At 32.6% G+C, this 18,613-nt stretch overlaps 2 protein-coding genes across 4 annotated transcripts in view; both read right to left on the bottom strand.

The window, feature by feature from the left end:
- The window catches only part of Uxs (UDP-xylose synthase), a 14,824-nt gene extending 14,514 nt beyond the window's left edge, over positions 1-310 (bottom strand). The window contains exon 1 of one of the 2 annotated variants that reach the window (XM_080161433.1): positions 227-310. Coding sequence is in view for 1 of the 2 variants with exons in the window: in XM_080161434.1 (XP_080017560.1) it covers positions 227-252 (26 nt within the window). In the remaining variant the exon portion in view is untranslated. The remainder of the gene's footprint in view (positions 1-226) is intronic. The other variant, XM_080161434.1, reaches the window with a different exon arrangement.
- On the bottom strand, positions 298-18,613 carry LOC145319349 (ectonucleoside triphosphate diphosphohydrolase 8-like). 2 transcript variants are annotated; one of them, XM_080161430.1, is made up of 23 exons: positions 18,530-18,613; positions 17,681-17,782; positions 16,901-16,972; positions 16,401-16,470; positions 15,959-16,043; positions 15,455-15,547; positions 15,117-15,216; positions 14,661-14,727; positions 14,193-14,260; positions 13,852-13,911; positions 13,520-13,658; positions 12,985-13,125; positions 12,640-12,726; positions 12,339-12,412; positions 11,871-11,921; positions 9,178-9,235; positions 8,905-9,005; positions 7,996-8,136; positions 6,859-6,897; positions 5,629-5,755; positions 5,301-5,401; positions 2,360-2,438; positions 298-809 (listed from the first exon to the last, which is right to left on the bottom strand). In XM_080161430.1, exons 1-23 carry the CDS (start codon positions 18,577-18,579, stop codon positions 729-731), a joined length of 1,986 nt encoding a protein of 661 aa, XP_080017556.1. In that variant the 5' UTR covers positions 18,580-18,613; the 3' UTR covers positions 298-728. The 2 variants fall into 2 exon arrangements, with proteins under 2 accessions (XP_080017556.1, XP_080017557.1); XM_080161431.1 differs by having other exon boundaries at positions 15,455-15,535.

Raw genomic sequence — 18,613 nt, 5'->3', positions numbered from 1 at the left:
GGGATAAGACAATGATTTATAAATTGATACACACAACAAATGATGATAAACAAAATAATTCTTGTTGATTAGGATTATAAGTTTAAAAATAACACTAGTATAGTTTAAAACCAAACATTAAAATTAAATAAAAACATTCGGTACCAGTAAAATATACACTGATACAGTCCAATGTCCCCTCCCTTCCAGGCCACGAAATTTATTAACATTTTTTTTCTTTACCAACCTGTTTATTAAATTGCAAATTTTCATTACTTTTTAAACTTTTTGGTTTCCTTCGCATTTTTACATATTTGCTCTGCAATAAAATATTGATTACAAACTAAAGTAAAGTAAAATATTTATTAAAATAAATAAAATGCAAATAAAACATGCATAAGTATAGATAAAATGAAAATCCATGCTGATAAAAAAATAATTAAAAACAAAATTTATAATGTTTTTTAGATAAAATATGAATTATCACAGTAAATATGCAGGTTAAGATCTTATGAACAGATTTTTCTTTTTAAATATCACAGTAGTTTACACTTTCGAGTTATTTGAGATTCAATAAAAAAAATAAAAAAGATAATTTATAAATATAGAACACTTTTTTAATGGCATTTTTTAAAATTTGCTTTTTATAGCTGGTTATCACAGATTTGAGCTGTACATTAAAATATTTATAAAGAATAAACATTGAACAATGAGCATGTATTTTACTACTTTATGCTTTAGTGCAATATTCAAGCATTAAGATAGTCAACTCTAGCCATCCTCGGCTTGAAGGGAGACTTCTGCTTGTTGTACTTGTGGCTCTTCATTCCCTGAAATATTTAAGTGGTCAGAATGGATGTAGAATATAAAATGGGAAAAATTGTCGTCAATTTATGGTGCTAACTTGCAGGAACTCTTTTTTTTCTCAGTTCGTAATCCAGTAAAGGGAGGGGATGGGTTTGAGGGCAGTTTCCCTCAAAGTGTCATGAGCACTGAAACCTCGTCCCCTATATTTTAAACAAAAAACTTAAGAGGATTTGTACTTTTTGTTTGTATTACTTTAGAGCAGGTTAGGTTAGGTTCTATTGGGTAGCCCCGCAGGGTTTAAGCATCTCACAAGGGTTACACATAAGAAAGAACAACCACCGCCTTATTCTTAATTTATTTAAATATTAAGAGGGGAGGGGGGTCAATTGCTCAACAGGCACTTTGAGAAAAGGCATCCATTAAGGAAAGGAAATGTGTCCGACTTAATTTCTAATCTAAGATATTTTAAAAGTATAATTTGACATCTGTAATAGCAAATGAAAATAATGATAAACCTTTAATAATATCAATTAAAAGATTAAATCTTCTAGATGATTTAATTGTACATGTCTACTGTATAATAAACATTATTTCTAATTAGTTTGATGATAAAGCATTTTTTAATATTTGTTCATTACTAAGACTGCGTATTATGTGGTATAAAAGTCAACTAAACAAAAAAAACTCCTTGAAATACGTAGAAAGCCGTAAATAGTAAAGTTGATTAATAATGTACACAATATAATAAATGAATCATAATAAAACTACAATCAAGAAATAAATTACTATCAAGAATAGTTATCATGATAGAGAAGATTACTGTCCTTTCGTGCAGAAAACATATAAACCTTATCTATCCTTATACTAAAGTAACAGGATGTTTGTTTGTCTGTGTGTCTGTACCGAAGGATCTCGCTAACCGCTGAACCGATCGGGTTCTCCTTAAAAGGGTAGCTTCTCATAGGTCCCGGGAAGGTTTATAACTATTTTTTGGGGGGTGGGACACCCCCAACCCCCCAAAAATGAAAAATCCCCCCCCCAATTTTTTTTTAATTTCTTTAACTAAAATTAAAAATGAGAGGGGAGGCAACCCCCTCCCCCCCAAAAAAAATGTTCGCCCCCCCCCTCCAATTTTTTTTACTTTTTCTTTTAAAATTTAAAATAAGAAATTGGGTTATTAAATTTGACCTAGAGGCTCTAGGGGCGTAGCCGCTAGCTATAGGTATAAAGTACTAAAGGTTTTTGTCCGAAGTTTAAGATTTCAGTTTTAAAAAACCACTGAACCGATTGTGTTCTCTATTTGAATTAAGCTTCAAATAGGTGATGTTATTGTTTAGGCTATTTTTTTGCAGATTTAGGTCTTGGGATGGTTTTAAGGTATTTTTCTAGCTCTCTGCCCTATCGATTGAAGAGCCCATAGATGCTAGGGGCGTATCAGCTAGTAACTTTATAAATTACTTACTAAAACTTACAGGCTAAACAAAACCTAAGCACGAAAAAATATTTAAATTGGTGGAAGAAGTGAAAACTACAAATCAGCTAAATAAAATCTTTGCACCAAAATGAAACTTACCTGATAAGTACAAATGACACAGATAGAGAAAAGTACACAACAGAAAACACCAATCATACAGACTCCGAACATCATGTCACTATAAAAAGCATAAAAATATTTTTACGACAATTTTCGCTCTGTAGGACCTACAAGCCAAAAACTTGTTCTAAGGGGGGGGTTTTTAATGCAACCATCTCGTAATCAATGTATAAATGGCACTTAAAATTCGAATTTTGATCTGAAATTTTGCATGAGTAGGTCAATTTTCCCTAAATAAAAAAAAAGTTGAAAAAGTAACTGCTAACGGCTTAGCCGTTTAGCCGTTTTTTGGCTATTTTTAGAGCAAATCTGTCATAAATTACGTAGAAATCAACTTTTTGAAACATATTTTTGCTTTAAATCATGTGAAATGATACAAAAAAACATTTTTTAGATTTCTAGTACCAGCAACTACCGGCTAGAACCGTTTGAAAACGTTTTGGATCGGAAAGGAGCATTATGTGGAGAGAGGTTTCGTGATGGATTTCGCTTGAAAATACCCAACAAATAGCTAAACGGATTAGCCGCCAGCCGTTAGCCGCTACTTTTCCAACTTTTTGTTCGATTTAGGGAAAATAGACCTACCAAGGATTACTCATGCAAAATTTCAGATCAAAATTAGAATTCTAAGTGCCATTCATACATTGATTACGAGATGGTTGCATTAAAACCCCCCCCCCCTTTACATTTTCACATCAATATTTATCAAAAAAGTTTAGTTCATGTGTTTTCAAAAACTCTGATGTTAATTTTTATGCAAGAAAGTTTTCCTAATATTTGTTCATGTATCCACTTAAATAAAGTAGTAATGTTTTTTTTTGTCTGAAGCTTAATATCTCAATAAATACTCGATTAGGGTCTTTATTTAGGGTAAGCTTCACATATGTAGGTGCCATGGCGGTTTTAGGCTAATCTATTTTCCAGATTTAAGTCTAGGGATGGGTTTAAGCTATTTTTAGCCTTTACCTTCACTTTTGACTACAAAACCCATAGATAGTAGTAGTAGTAGCTGCTGGTTAATATACAAATAACCTGGATTTCCTTTTTTGAGTGCAAAAAAGGTTGATATGGCTTAAAACAGGCCATTTTTTCCGGTGCAGTAGTTAGCACACACAGTGGGTGTAACTGCAGGCATAGAGTTGCTGGAGATAATTGTATCTATCCATCTATCTATCTAAGCTACATGTACCTAATATATTCAGTGAGTAAAACTGCAGGTATAGAGTTACTGGAGATAGGGGGGGGGGGGGTAATACAACCATCTCGTAATCAGTGAGCAAATGCAGGAATAAGGTATAACCAACAAGCAAAATAAATCGAAAATAATATTTGGGGGGCAAATGGAGAGGTCGTCAATTTTACGATGTGTTGCCCCCCAACGACAGCTGAAAAACACGTATAGGTTTTGTGATTTTTTCCCGAATTAATTTCGTTATTGGTATAAGCTGGAGCAAATGGCACTTAGAATTCGAATTTTGATCTGAAATTTTGCATGAGTAATCCTTGGTAGGTTTTTTTCCCTAAATTGAACAAAAAGTTAAAAAAAAAGTAACGGCTAACGGCTGGCGGCTCAGCCGTTTAGCCATTTTAAAAATACATTCAAGGCAAATCATCACGAAACCTATCTCCACATAATACTCTTTGCTGCTCCAAAACGTTTTCAAACGGTTCTAGCCGCTAGTTGCTGGTACTAAAATTTTTTTAAAAAATTTTTTGTATCAATTCACATGATTTAAAGCAAAAATATGTTTCAAAAAGTTGATTCCCACATAATTTATGGCAGATTTGCCCTAAAAAAAGCCAAAAAACGGCTAAGCCGTTAACCATTACTTTTTCAACTTTTTGTTTGATGATTTAGAGAAAATAGACCTACCAAGGATTACTCATGCAAAATTTCAGATCAAAATTCGAATTCTAAGTGCCATTTGCTCACTGATTACGAGATGGTTGCATTACCCCCCCCCCCCCCCTTTTATCTATCTATCTATCTATCTGAGCTATACTACATATACCTAATATATTCAGTGGGTGTAACTGCAGGCATAGAGTTGCTGGAGATAATTGTATCTATCCATCTATCTATCTAAGCTACATGTACCTAATATATTCAGTGAGTAAAACTGCAGGTATAGAGTTACTGGAGATAAGGGGGGGGGGGGGGGTAATACAACCATCTCGTAATCAGTGAGCAAATGCAGGAATAAGGTATAACCAACAAGCAAAATAAATCGAAAATAATATTTGGGGGGCAAATGGAGAGGTCGTCAATTTTACGATGTGTTGCCCCCCAACGACAGCTGAAAAACACGTATAGGTTTTGTGATTTTTTCCCGAATTAATTTCGTTATTGGTATAAGCTGGAGCAAATGGCACTTAGAATTCGAATTTTGATCTGAAATTTTGCATGAGTAATCCTTGGTAGGTTTTTTTCCCTAAATTGAACAAAAGTTAAAAAAAAAAGTAACGGCTAACGGCTGGCGGCTCAGCCGTTTAGCCATTTTAAAAATACATTCAAGGCAAATCATCACGAAACCTATCTCCACATAATACTCTTTGCTGCTCCAAAACGTTTTCAAACGGTTCTAGCCGCTAGTTGCTGGTACTAAAAATTTTTTAAATTTTTTTTTGTATCAATTCACATGATTTAAAGCAAAAATATGTTTCAAAAAGTTGATTCCCACATAATTTATGGCAGATTTGCCCTAAAAAAAGCCAAAAAACGGCTAAGCCGTTAACCATTACTTTTTCAACTTTTTGTTTGATGATTTAGAGAAAATAGACCTACCAAGGATTACTCATGCAAAATTTCAGATCAAAATTCGAATTCTAAGTGCCATTTGCTCACTGATTACGAGATGGTTGCATTACCCCCCCCCCCTTTTATCTATCTATCTATCTATCTGAGCTATACTACATGTACCTAATATATTCAGTGGGTGTAACTGCAGGCATAGAGTTGCTGGAGATAATTGTATGGCCCAGAGTCCACCCAACTTCGGCTCCATTTAAATCTCTTACGAACTTGAAAGAAAATTAATTTTACAACTTCTAATATTTTGGAAATTTTTTCAAATATCTGCTAAAACCATTTGAAAGAAAATAACAGACAGACATTTTAGGGCACAAAGTTATGACACCATTTTCTTTGTTTGAATTAAAATAACATGCCTATAATATTCAAAGGTTTTGAGTCTTTAAATTTTTAGAATACTATTTGTGATAAAAAAAAAGACTTTAAAAAAAGCAACCTGAATTTGTTCATAGCTGTGTTGATTAAAGTGATATCCCTCAATTAGAAGCTGAAGCATGAAGAGAGCTTTGAAACAGGCAGAATCCACCACCTTTTCTTCGATTCCAGCTTTCAATAGGCGGGTCCTTTAAGTATATAAGGTTGAGCACAATAAAACATATTATAAATTCTGTGGCTTATAATGTCAGGAAAAAGGTATGGTGTAGAGGTCGTCAATTCTACTGTGTGACCCTCATCGACAGCTGTTATTGCGTACAGAATTATTAATTTCGTTGGTGGTAATATAAGCTGTTATAATGTAGTAATATATCATTATATTTAAAATATTAAACTATTAGTATTTATAACCATTTGGGATATGTAGGCTAGTTTTCAGTGTATTTTAAACAATAATTTACAGCGCACACATGGTTTAATGTGTTTTTATCTTTTTAGACTGATGACAAATCTCAAGTTGAAGAGAAGCTACAAAGGGGGGAGGCGAAAGTGACACTTTTTGAAACCAAAACTAAAAGTCAACAAAGGAACTCAACTAAAAAAAAAGTTACAGGTCTGAGATTTTGCATGGCAGTTGCTTTATAGGGGTAAAATATGGAACTGTGAAGAAACGGCGGCGCAACCGCCAAAAACCCCCGTTTCCCGCCGAAATTTTTTTTGCCTTTTCTCGGCGGATTTCGGCGGTTGCGACGCCGTTTCTTCACAGTTCCATATTGTACCCCTATAAAGCAACTGCCATGCAAAATGTCAGACCTGTAACTCTTTTTTTAGTTGAGTTCCTTTAACTTTTAGTTTTAGTTTCAAAAAGTGTCACTTTCGCCCCCCCCCCCCCTTTTATCATTTCATATTATGCCTATGCCTAAAGTTATAAATAGTCAACAGCAGCTAAAAAGTCATGTCTCTTTCCAAACTGTAAAATGGTCCGGGCTTAGTGCCTCTTAGTTATCACCTGGTTTCACAGTTATCCTGAAAAGTAGGCGGGCCAGGCTGACCGCCAAGCCTGGCGACGAGCCCGCCTAAAACCCGTGGAGGCTGGACACAGACAACATCTCTACCCAGACCAGGTGAGAGCTAATCTTATTTCCGCAGGATAAATGTCAATTATTAGCTATTATCTATTTCTTGCGGTCTTTGAAACGAATATTCAGTTGAATTTTGATCAAAACAGCAAAAATGTTTAAAGGACTTCCTCCATCTAACAAAATTATCAAACATTTAATAAAAACCTTACCTTGGTGTAATACACATTTCATGAACTTTCTCTTTGTACCTTAAATAATATTTCATTTAGATGCAAAGGACGATAATTTAATATACAATACATCCCCAATGATAACAAACAAAATTACCTCTTCTGTAAATTAAAGGGGTAGTTTCACGAAAAGCATTTGAACTTAATTTAGTGAACCGCATATTTTTTGCTAGTTAATGGGTTAAACTATATTTATATGGCATATATTTGAAAGAATTTCAATTTTCTACCACGTAGTTATGAAAATATCAAAACTTGAAAATCGTCTTTTTGTGATATATGCAATTTAAAAAGACGATTTTCAAGTAAATATAGCTTTACCAATTAACCAGGAAAAAATATGCGGTTCACTAAATTAAGTTCAAATGCCTCTCGTGAAACTACCCCTTTACAGGAAAACCTAGTAATCGATCTAGCACCCCAACTAATATGCAAATGAAAATAAATATGGAAATATGTAGAATGTGAACTTATTGAATTCCTAAAAATTTCAGCTGTCTGTCTTAAGTAGGAATTGATAAAATCACAAAAGCATAAAAATCTAGGAATCGATCTAGTACCCCAACTAATGAGCAAATCTTAATCAAACTTGGTGAAAACATGAAGAATGTAGACTTATTTAATCACTGAAAATTTCAGTCGTCTATCTTAAAAAATAGCCGAGAAAATCACGTTTTCCCAAAACGTTTACGGACATTTAAAATTATAGAGTAGCTTCGCTACTAAAAACGTTTAAAATATTTTGTTTGACAACAGGTCGCTTCGACTAATTCTAATATGGATCTACTCTGAACATCAACAATAATAAATAAACTTTGAGTACAAGAGTAATTTACAGTTTAATGTACCTTCCTCTATTTATAAAAATGTAAATATTTGAGCAAGGATCACAACTATACTAAGCAACGAAGCCGGAAATATAAAACAAAAGAGGAGTATGCACGAACGAGAGCAAGTGATTCTAAGCACCTTCCAGCAGTATTTCTAAAAGTTCTAAACATTTTAGAATCAATGCTGGAAGGTGCTTAGAATCAATGCTGGAAGGTGCTTAGAATCACATGCTTTCGTTCGTGCATACTCCTCTTTAAGTCTCCGGTTCTCAGATAGAATACTTACTCTTGCATAGAATGTGTGGTTGGTAGGTCCAAGGCATCTATCAGATACCAGTAGGTTGAAAAGGCGTAAAATGGTCTTTTGGGAGGAGGTCGGATTTCTGAAGGGTTTAAACAAACTGAGTCTTCAGTGTACTGGATGAATCTAAAATAAGAATCAAATGTTTAGAAAAAAAGCATGGACATTAGACGATAAATAGAATTACAACCCAAACTTGCATCTTCTCTAAATTACAATTGTTGGTAGGTCACTGAAAGTTTGTAAAATCTAATCTAGATTTAATAAACAAAAATAGCTTATGTTTTTAAGCAAACGAATAAGAAATTAAATGTCTTCTTTCAATACTCTCTATGCAAAAGAAATAATGAAACTAAAAAATTTCTCCTAGCTATTGCAACCATTATTGCGACGAACGACAAACTTAATTATTATTACTTTTAGATAAAAGAGTTTAATTAAAAAGTGTACTCACTTTTGTGTACAAAGAGTGTAATTACCTTTGGATGCAAAGAGTATAATCACCTTTGGATTCAAAGAGTATAACTAACTAGGTACTAGGTATACCTAATACCTTTGGATGCTAAGAGTATTATCATTACCTTTAGATGCAAAGAGTATTATCAACTTTGGTTGCAAAGAGTGTTATTACCTTTAGATGCAAAGAGCATAATGACCTTTGAATGCAAAGAGTATGATTACCTTTGGTTGCAAAGAGTATTATTACCTTTGGGTGTAAATAGTATAATAACCTTTGTATGCAAAGAGTATAATTACCTTTGGTTGTAATGAGTATAATAACCTTTGTATGTAAACAAAGAGTGTTATTACCTATTTTATGCAAAGGATTAATACCTTTAGGAGCAAAGAGCATAACTAATTATTATAACCTTTGGGTACAAACAGTATAATTACCTTTGTGTACAAAGAGTATAATTAAATGGAATGGAGGCATGTGCATGACATTGGGTTACATTTCCAGTTCCAATAAACTGAATCCTTCCCTTTGACTTATTCTAAAACAAAAAGTTGTTGTATAATCAACAACAATAATTTATCTGTTTTTTATATAATGAACACAGTCTTGTGTGGGTATTATAACAGGATGAAGATTGAAAATTAACGAAATTTTTGTTAATGGAATATGAAATTGATGAGTATTCAGTGCAGAATAATAAAAATACTTACAACTTTGCCCATAAACTCGGCATCCGTGAATTTTGTACACGCAGTTCCAAACAAATCTATAGGAAATCTTTTATTAAACTTTTTTTAACCTATTTTTTAATCATATATCAAAAATATACTATGACACCAGTAGAATCAGACTGCAGAGCCCAAATTTGAATTAAGTCCCCAATAAACTTTTTTGGGGGGATTTAAAAATTAATTTTATATGTTGCTGTGATCATTTTGACGGGAGCAAAAGCAACTTTTAGTTTGGGGTTAAATTGTTTCTTACAGAACAATTTTTATATGATTCAGTTTATATCAATACAATAATAAAAAAACTCTACTCTGTTCGATGGAAATAATTTTTTTTCTAAAACAATCAATTTCAGTAAAAAAATTAACATAATACAATAAAACACATAATGCTAAAGTTAAACCAATTAGATTTCTTGTTTCATTTAAATTATTTAGAATTTCCAAAAGAGTGTTTTCACAAAGTGACTTATTTAAATGTAGTTAAATAATTTTTATTTAATTAAAATGAAAAGAATGAAAACTATACACGTAAAAGATACATACTTTTTAAAAATATTTAAAAAAAATAAGTTTGAATAATCTTATTTTATATCATATTTGTATATGTGTCAAAAATAATTTTGTTGTATTGCATAAACATTTGTTGACATCATGTCATCTTGTCATCAAAGGGGGGGGGGGGGGGGGCGAAAGTGACACTTTTTGAAACCTAAACTAAAAGTCAAAGGAACTCAACAAAAAAAAGAGTTACAGGTCTGACATTTTGCATGGCAGTTGCTTTGTAGGGGTACAATATGGAACTGTGAAGAAACGGCGTCGCAACCGCCGAAAACCGCCGAGAAAAGGCAAAAAAAAATTTCGGCGGGAAACAGCGGTTGCGCCGCTGTTTCTTCACAGTTCTATATTTTAAAATATTCTATAAAGCAACTGCCATGCAAAATCTCAGACCTGTAACTCTTTTTTTAGTTGAGTTCCTTTGTTGACTTTTAGTTTTGGTTTCAAAAAGTGTCACTTTCGCCCCCCCCCCCCCCTTTAACCCTTTACAGCCAATTTTTATGTGTTTAAAATAGAAGAACGAACACAAACATGTTAATGTTAATTCATTGGTATATTGTAAAGATTAAACTTTTTAGTGAATTTTTATAGTAAAATCATAAGGCCTAATTTTACTCTATACCAGAATACAATATTTATGAAGCAAAACACTCTAAAAGCTACAAATTTTACCCAAATAAAAAAAAAGACCTTTTGCTTTGGTCAAAATGACCACGGCAACAGTAAAAATTAGTATTTAAATCCCCCAAAAAAGTTTATTGGGGACCTAATTCAAATTTAGGCTCTGCAGTCTGATTTTACTGGTGTCATAGTATATTTTTTATATACGTTTTAAAAATAGGTTAAAAACAGTTTAAATATTTATCTAAAGTTGACTTTTAAACAGCATATGGAAAAAACATTTGAAAGTAAACAATATTGAAGCAAATATAGCCTTAATTTTTCCTTGTTTAGTTGGATTATACCTCTTAATCTCAATTATTTTGAATGCCTTAACCTTTAGGCCTGTAAAGACGATTAGCTAATAAAAATCCTGGTAAATAATAACAGACAACTCGTAACTTAAATTTAGTCTCTGAAGGCTTTGCTATTAAACTGTTTTTAACCTATTTTTAAAACGTATATAAAAAATATACTATGACACCAGTAGAATCAGACTGCAGAGCCTAAATTTGAATTAAATCCCCAATAAACTTTTGGGGGGATTTAAATATTAATTTTTACTGTTGCCGTGATCATTTTGACCGAAGCAAAAGGTTTTTTTTATTTGGGTAAAATTCGTAGCTTTTAGAGTGTTTTGCTTCATAAATATTGTATTCTGGTATAGAGTAAAATTAGGCCTTATGATTTTACTATAAAAATTCACTAAAAAGTTAATTCTTTATAATATATCAACGAATTAACATTAACATGTTTGTGTTCTCTTACTTATTTTAAAAACATAAAAAATGGCTGTAAAGGGTTAAATGACAACAAATGTTTATGCAATACAACAAATTTATTTTTGTCACATATACAAATGCGTTATAAAATAAGATTATTCAAACTTATTTTTTAAAATAATTTTAAAAAGAATGTATCTTTTATGTGTATGGTTTTCATTCTTTTCATTTTAATTAAATAAAAATTATTTAACTACATTGGAAATAAGTCACTTTGTGAAAACACTCTTTTTTTGAATTGTTAGGAATTGAAATAAAACAAGACTTCTTATTGGTTAGATTTCAGAATTATTTGTTTTATTGTAAATGTTAGATTTTTCAATGAAATTAATTGTTTTGGAAAAAAAAATTATTTCCAATGAACAGAGTAATGTTTTTTTTATTGTATCAATATAAAGTGAATTATATAAAAATGTTCTGTAAGCCACAATATTACCCGAAGTAAAAAAAGAGCTTTTGCTTCGGTCAACATGATTACAGCAACACTAAAAATTAATTTTTAAATCCCCCAAAAAAAGTTTATTGAGGACTTAATTCAAATTTGGGCTCTGCAGTCTGATTCTATAGGTGTCCTAGTATATTTTTGACCCCTTATTCAAAAATAGGTTAAAAACAGTTTAAAGAAGGGGATAAAAAAGTTATGGATATAATTAAATTATTAAATAAAAGATTCCTTTGAATGTGTGTTCTTTGATGCTTTCTTTTGGTCCGCAAGGTTCTTCAAGCCTTAAATAATATAAGAAAAATACAATCTAATATTAACTTAATCTATAAAGTAACATAGTAAAACTACAATTTTAATGTCAGTCAGTTAAATATAAAGGGAAACATGATAGACAATAAAAGTCAGATCTATGTTTACTTTAGGGTAAGTATAGGTAGATGTATATTGTATAACCCAGACAACTACCTTGCCCAAGTTAAGTGTGGGGACCTTTTTAGTCTATTAGCAGCAAATTACTTTCTGTTCTTTTGTAGCGACTTGGCTTTGTTTATATTTCCGACGCTTTTGGATGATATTAAAAGACCCAATTTAAAAGTTACTAATAGCTTGTGCCCTCTATTCTTTGATTTGATGGAAAATATTTTTAAATGTAATATTGGTTGTATTGTAAGAAGACTTGGAAGATGGTGGATTATTACCTCCTCTTCAACAAGCCAGTTTCAAGATAGGCCTCGTACACCAGTTGGGCCCGGTGACGATATATAGCCATTTTCTAAAATAAAGTAGTGAGGTTTATATTTGTCGGTGGTTACTGAACAGATTGAGTTTTTCATTTTATTGAATCAACATAAAGGTCCCGGGATGGTTTTAGGCTATTTTTAGTGTCTTTATGTATTATGTGTCCTTGTTGCGAGTCATATTATAGTATTGGTCTGATTTAAAAGTTTTAAAAAATAAGGACTAAAAAGAAGAAATGATAAATCATAATGAAGAACGGACCTGCCCATAGCAGAGATGAGAAACAGTGAATAAATGATGATTTGCTCCATACAGGGTTACATCATAGTTGGCATCACTAATTGGAACCTAATAAATAACAAAATTAAATGTACGCCTATTTAGTAGCGTAGCGACTTAATAATTTGAAATGTCTGTCTGCCTATCCGCCTGCCAATAAAGACTTGAGAAAAAACGTGAGTTTCTCTCGGCTGATAGACAGCTGATTTTTTTAATGAAGGTTTTTCTGATCCATGAGCATCTACTCTACATATCGCTTTTTCCGTCAGTCTGTCATTAATGCTCTAAATTGCATAAAATTAAAAATCTAATCTATAATAATATTACCTCCATCGTAATTTGTGCCGATGCCCCGCCCCAATCCAAGGCTCCATAAGTAAGACCTTTCACTGCCATATCATTAAATTCCTTCGGGTCTTTAATTAATGTCTCGCCAAGGTAGTTAGCGGTAACCCAGCCGGCAAGACCCTAAATATGATACATAACAGTTTCAACAGCAACCACTATTGCCTATTTTTTATTCTAGGATAGGGCCCCAAAGGTTAGGAGCCAGTACAAGTTCTAGAATTGTCCTTTTCTTCTTTAAAATAAAAAAATAGAAGGTTTCAATAGCCTAAAAATAGGCTTCAATTGGAAAGATTATTTTGTCATTTTTTTGGGATATAGACTTTGTTTCAACCCAGACACATGTTACCTGTATTATACCTCCTTGATCAAATAAAATATTTATGCTATGTCTAACATGCTAATTTCAAAGTCCTCTCTAAATATGACAGGTGTTACAGTTATTTTGCTAGCTCAGACAGGCTAAATATCGGTTGTAAATTAACTCGATATTTTTAATGGAAATCAATAACATTACCTCTGACATTCCAGAGATAATTTTGACATACACCTCCCTCTGGTTGTTTGCTAGCTTTGTCAGGGCCATCGTGAGGTTACCCATGATCCATTGTGTCTCCAGGGGAGAGGTTATAGACAGTACTCTCATTCCAGCAGTTCTAATATAAAGATATTTATATAAGGACAAAAGCTAAATCTAATAATAACTAATATATATTATTCGGGTTTTACGTAACATATTAATTTAACCTATTTTTTAGAGATTTTAGCATTTACCCTTAGTTATTCTAGGTACCTATCGAACTATACAGCTGTCTATATGTAGATATTGTATCTGAGTATGAAACTTACCCAGCTAATACGACAGGGGCTGCAATATCATGTTCCTCGTAAACCATATCAACAGCAGATCTATAAACAAGATTGGTTTACATTAACAAAAGCATGTACAGTAAGGATGACAATTTGAAGCACTCGTCGCAAAACCGGATTCAAACCCAAATTCAGATTCTTGTTTTGGCTTATTATTTCAAAAAAAGGTTTAGATGTGGATTCTGATTTCTATTCCTTATTAGCAGGCAACAGGGAAGTAACTATGGTTTTTATGTAAAAGAATGAGATGCACCCATAAGAATGTTTTTACAAAAGTTTGTACATGTATAAGAATAAAGAAAATTGTAAGTAAGATTTACCTAAAGCAAGTGGAGTTAAAATATTTGATAAGAAGTTCTGGATGGTTGGCAAATGAGGAAATTCCAACCTAATGCAACAAACATAAAGAATTAAGATTTGTGCACTTCTATATCAAGTTCTCTCATTCGTGGCTTTAAACCGACCTAGAGGGTACTTTTATTAAATCTTAATTGATTGGTAAAAACAGTCTAATCTTTTCCACAAATAATTCTAATTTACAGGAGGGGAAACTTTGTTCATCAAATAAAGGATGTACACCAATATTTAGTCCATTGTCTATTGACTGTAAGCTCTATTGAGAGGGGAGGAGAGGTAGAGAGAGAGAGCGGGGAAGGTGGAGAAGATGAGGTATGAGGTGACGGACCCAGAGTCTGGCCTTGGTGATCAACAAGTTGGCTGTGCAGCCCAGGAAGATCACCACCTCTCCCGAGGTTATCAGGTTATCCCTTAAGATCTCTGAATAATACCTGGTTTCCAATTTCACAGTTTAGAACTTGTTCAATAACTGCTGTATCGTGCACTTTCCGAGAATACCTGAATATTTGAATAGATAGGTAAGTTTATTTTTTTTATATATTATACTATTTAAAAAGGGTTTATTCTTTTAAAAGAGACAATCGGAATTGCGACAATGATAAAAACACCTATTAAAAAAACGCATAGCTCAACATTAACCGGAAAGAGGTACTTAGTTTAACATTAAAACATAAAACAATGTTTCAGAAATAGTTTCCAGTTTAGCTTTACACGATAAAAGATGATTGAACATACCCAGAATATAACAAATAAAAATACAAAGGAAGACGTTCCATATGGAAAAGTGTCCAGTATACATGTAAATAAAAATAGATTTATGTAGACACAGCACTTAATATAGTTAATAAATACAAAAGAAGACGTTCCATGAAAAGGGTATAGCTTACCTGTACACAAAAACAGATGTATGGACAGACCCAGCATCTAGCAGTACAGTGTAGACAAATGGCTGCTCGGGTTCTTTCATATACAATGCCAAAGCACATCCTAGTATTGTAGGTAGATTTTAGGAAAACTTTCAAAATAAAATAATCTTCAACTAACGTACGTTACCTGTAATAAATAAATATGTACACAGATGTTAATGGCAATGTCTCGGCAATTAAATAAGAGCCATATATCCATTATTATGCAGTTAAACTAAATTTAGGCAATCAAATCATTGTGATGATCAAATAAAGCAATCAATGATCAACCAATCTCTCTACCCAGGGTATTATCCTACCTAGTATACAGAGTCCAAAGATGAGAACAAGAGAGGTTGGTTTCCAGCAACCTGTCCATGGAGCCCAGATAGCACGCTCACCTGTAACAGCATCTGTACATAGTAAAATTAATTAACAGAGTATTAGGAAATATGAAAGAATATTTATGTCTTTATAGGTTAACTTGGTTTGCTGCTCACGGCCAGGACCCATTATAACCTAGGTAACCTAAGCAGACAAGTAAATATTTTAAAAAGTCTGGTTTTATGAGCGTTATCTCTAGCCGTGTGGCGTGTACTTCTAGCTGTACAATGTACGTACAGCACATTATTTTGTCGTGAATTTACCAGCAGATGCGTAAGCTGATAATATTGCTGGATCGATGAGCAGAGCAGTGCAACATAAGTTCCGTTGTATTTTATAATGGAACCCAATAAACTCAATTAAAAGGGAGAAGAGGACATTGTTCCATAAACCCATCCTTTTTTCCAAATACACAAATTAAAAATAGAAGAAGCGATTACCTTGTTCCAGGTAAAGAACATCATCCTCAACAATGCCCGCATCGGCTACGGTCATATCTTGGTCCAGAATACATCCAGATTTGTCCTAGATAGAAAGAAAATCGAAACACATATTATATTTAATGTATATAAGAATCGATGTGTATTCAAGAAAGCTATCTGGAATGTAATATTATAATTATAATAAGTTGTTTTTATTGCCTATCAGATACCCATTATAATCTAACCTAAAGTACTAAACAAACAAATGCAACACTAACCCCCCCCCCCCCCCCCCCTATTTTCAATTTGTAAGGGGGGGGGGGGGGAGAGTTTGCTCAACAAGGCACTTAAAAGGAAAAAACGCAGAATAAATCAAGATATTAAGAGTCGAGCGGAGGTCACCCACATTCTTTGCCCATATTTCCCATGAGGTAATGGTAATGAATCTTATCAGTATTACCTTTATGACAAGTGGACAATTACTTTCAACACTCAACAGGTCCAAGTACTTCTCAACTATTCTGCCGACCCTTAATAAAAAAATGCCCTTGAAATATTTTGGACAAAAGTGTCTTGTTGAATTATAACCTCATGAAAATTAATATACACTAAAACGTTGATTGCAATATCTTAGTAAGGAAAACCTTCTATTGGAAATCAGTCGAGCATTGATATAAAATCTAAAGTTGTACGAAATTATATTTAAGCAAACGCAAATGAAAAGTTAAATTTATTGACGTACAAGTATCTATTAATTTCATTTTCCATACCATTTTTTTTTAAGATAAAAAAAGTTACAATTTTTCATGCGTGTTCTCTCTTGGATGTAATTACCCTCCACGAAAATAGTTATAAACCTTTCCTAAACCTTTACGAAATTCACAATAGATGAGAACCAAATCGGTCCATCGGTTAATGAAAACTAAAGCTTTCTTTTATATAGGAATAAGAAATTGTTACTTTTCTTCAGGTTCCACATAAATCTGTTCTCTCCTGCCCAGAGTTGTGTCCACAGAGTTCTCAGCAAATACTCTACATACAAATAAAATCATGCTCAACAGTTTTATTAACATAAATAATACAATAAGGCCAGGGATCTTAAGAGATAAGACAATGGACAGGACAATAACTGGATGTACTTCATCCCCCATTATGACAATCAAAACTTAAACAACACACTCACTAAAATAGAATTATACGTTAAAAATTTAGACACTGTTTGTTGGAATCAACTTATCGTGATTTTTAAAATTTCCCAAAGTTTTTAAGTCGTTAAATGATAAGAGTGCATTTAAAAAAAAACTTTGGTTTCAATTACAAGTATAGTTAACATTTTAATGTCTACCCCCTCGATTAAGCTTTATTCGACAAATTTTTTATTAAAAGTAAAAAATACAGGAATGAAAATCCTATGTATTTTCTCTTTTCAACTTTCTATCTATTTATGCAACTTTCTTTTCATGCATCTTTCTAAATCTATACTAAAATTCCACATGGTGACTGAAAGAGTTATGATTTTAAGTCCACTTAATAGAAACTAAAAAATGTTAACTTTAACTCCAAAGATACAATTTGATGCTAACTTACTTTGCTAAGAATGATTAAAGGACTCCGCCTGATGTACAGGCAGGCAAGCATTAATGAGCAAGCTCCAGGTAGGATTAGATAAATTCCAAACTATTTAACCCATTAATGGAGAACATATTAGTCAACAAAACAATAATATCCCTAATCTTCTACCTTATTGTAACCCCAGTAATTGATTGATTTGGCACCACACCATAGCTGGCTTTCAATGCCCTCAACTGACCAAGTATTCTTTCACCATTCACAGAATGGGTACTGAAATAAAGAGAATAGGTATGAGTACGGTTATTCAAAATGTCATTTACTAAAATAAGGTAAGGATTTGCCAGAATTATTATTGAAAATCTTGTAAGGTATCAAAAGCGAATTCAATTAAGAATTTATTGAGATATACTAGAAACTATGCCGCAGTTACTTTTATATAAGGATATTTTTATTATACATAGTTTTAGCTCAACTTAGTTAATTTATATATACAACCACTTATCCCATATTTAACCTTATTACAATAACTATTAGGACTTCATAGGATGAAAAGAAGGACGCCTGCCACCAAGGATGTATATTCTGCGCAAGATTTTTTACCCGGATGCAAATATATTTCAAATTATAAAAATAATGAAGTAAGATCCCCCCCCCCCTTCTTCTGAATTCTTGCAGTACAACGAGTTAATTAAAGTTTTCTTCTCAATTTCACTATATAAATTATACATATTGCTCAATAAAACCAGGACTGATTTATTTATTTCCCCCCTCCCCTTTTTAGCCGGGGATCCCAAGCAGAAAATACACCCCCGCCTGCAACACGTAACAAAACTTTTGTACCATTTCCTTATAAATGTGAACATAAATGCAATATACACTATTCAAAAACTAATAATACCAATATTATAATGATTGGTAGTATCTCATCCCTATACACATGAGAAAACTATACCTAGCAAACGCAAAAAATATAACAGCAATTTTCAATCATGTAGGTATGTAGATATTTATTTCTACCTTTGTTTTCTATCAGGTTGAACCAAAGGTTCCGTCTCGCTCACAGCCATTTTATCTATCACAGTCTAATCTCACTTCTGAAAA

This window comes from Acartia tonsa, chromosome 5 (genome assembly GCF_053477335.1).
Source record: "Acartia tonsa isolate MP-2025a chromosome 5, ASM5347733v1, whole genome shotgun sequence".
Taxonomy (NCBI): Eukaryota; Metazoa; Arthropoda; class Copepoda; order Calanoida; family Acartiidae; genus Acartia; species Acartia tonsa.
The sequence above is the reverse complement of the archived record's forward strand: the minus strand, read 5'-3'. Positions and strand labels throughout refer to the sequence as shown.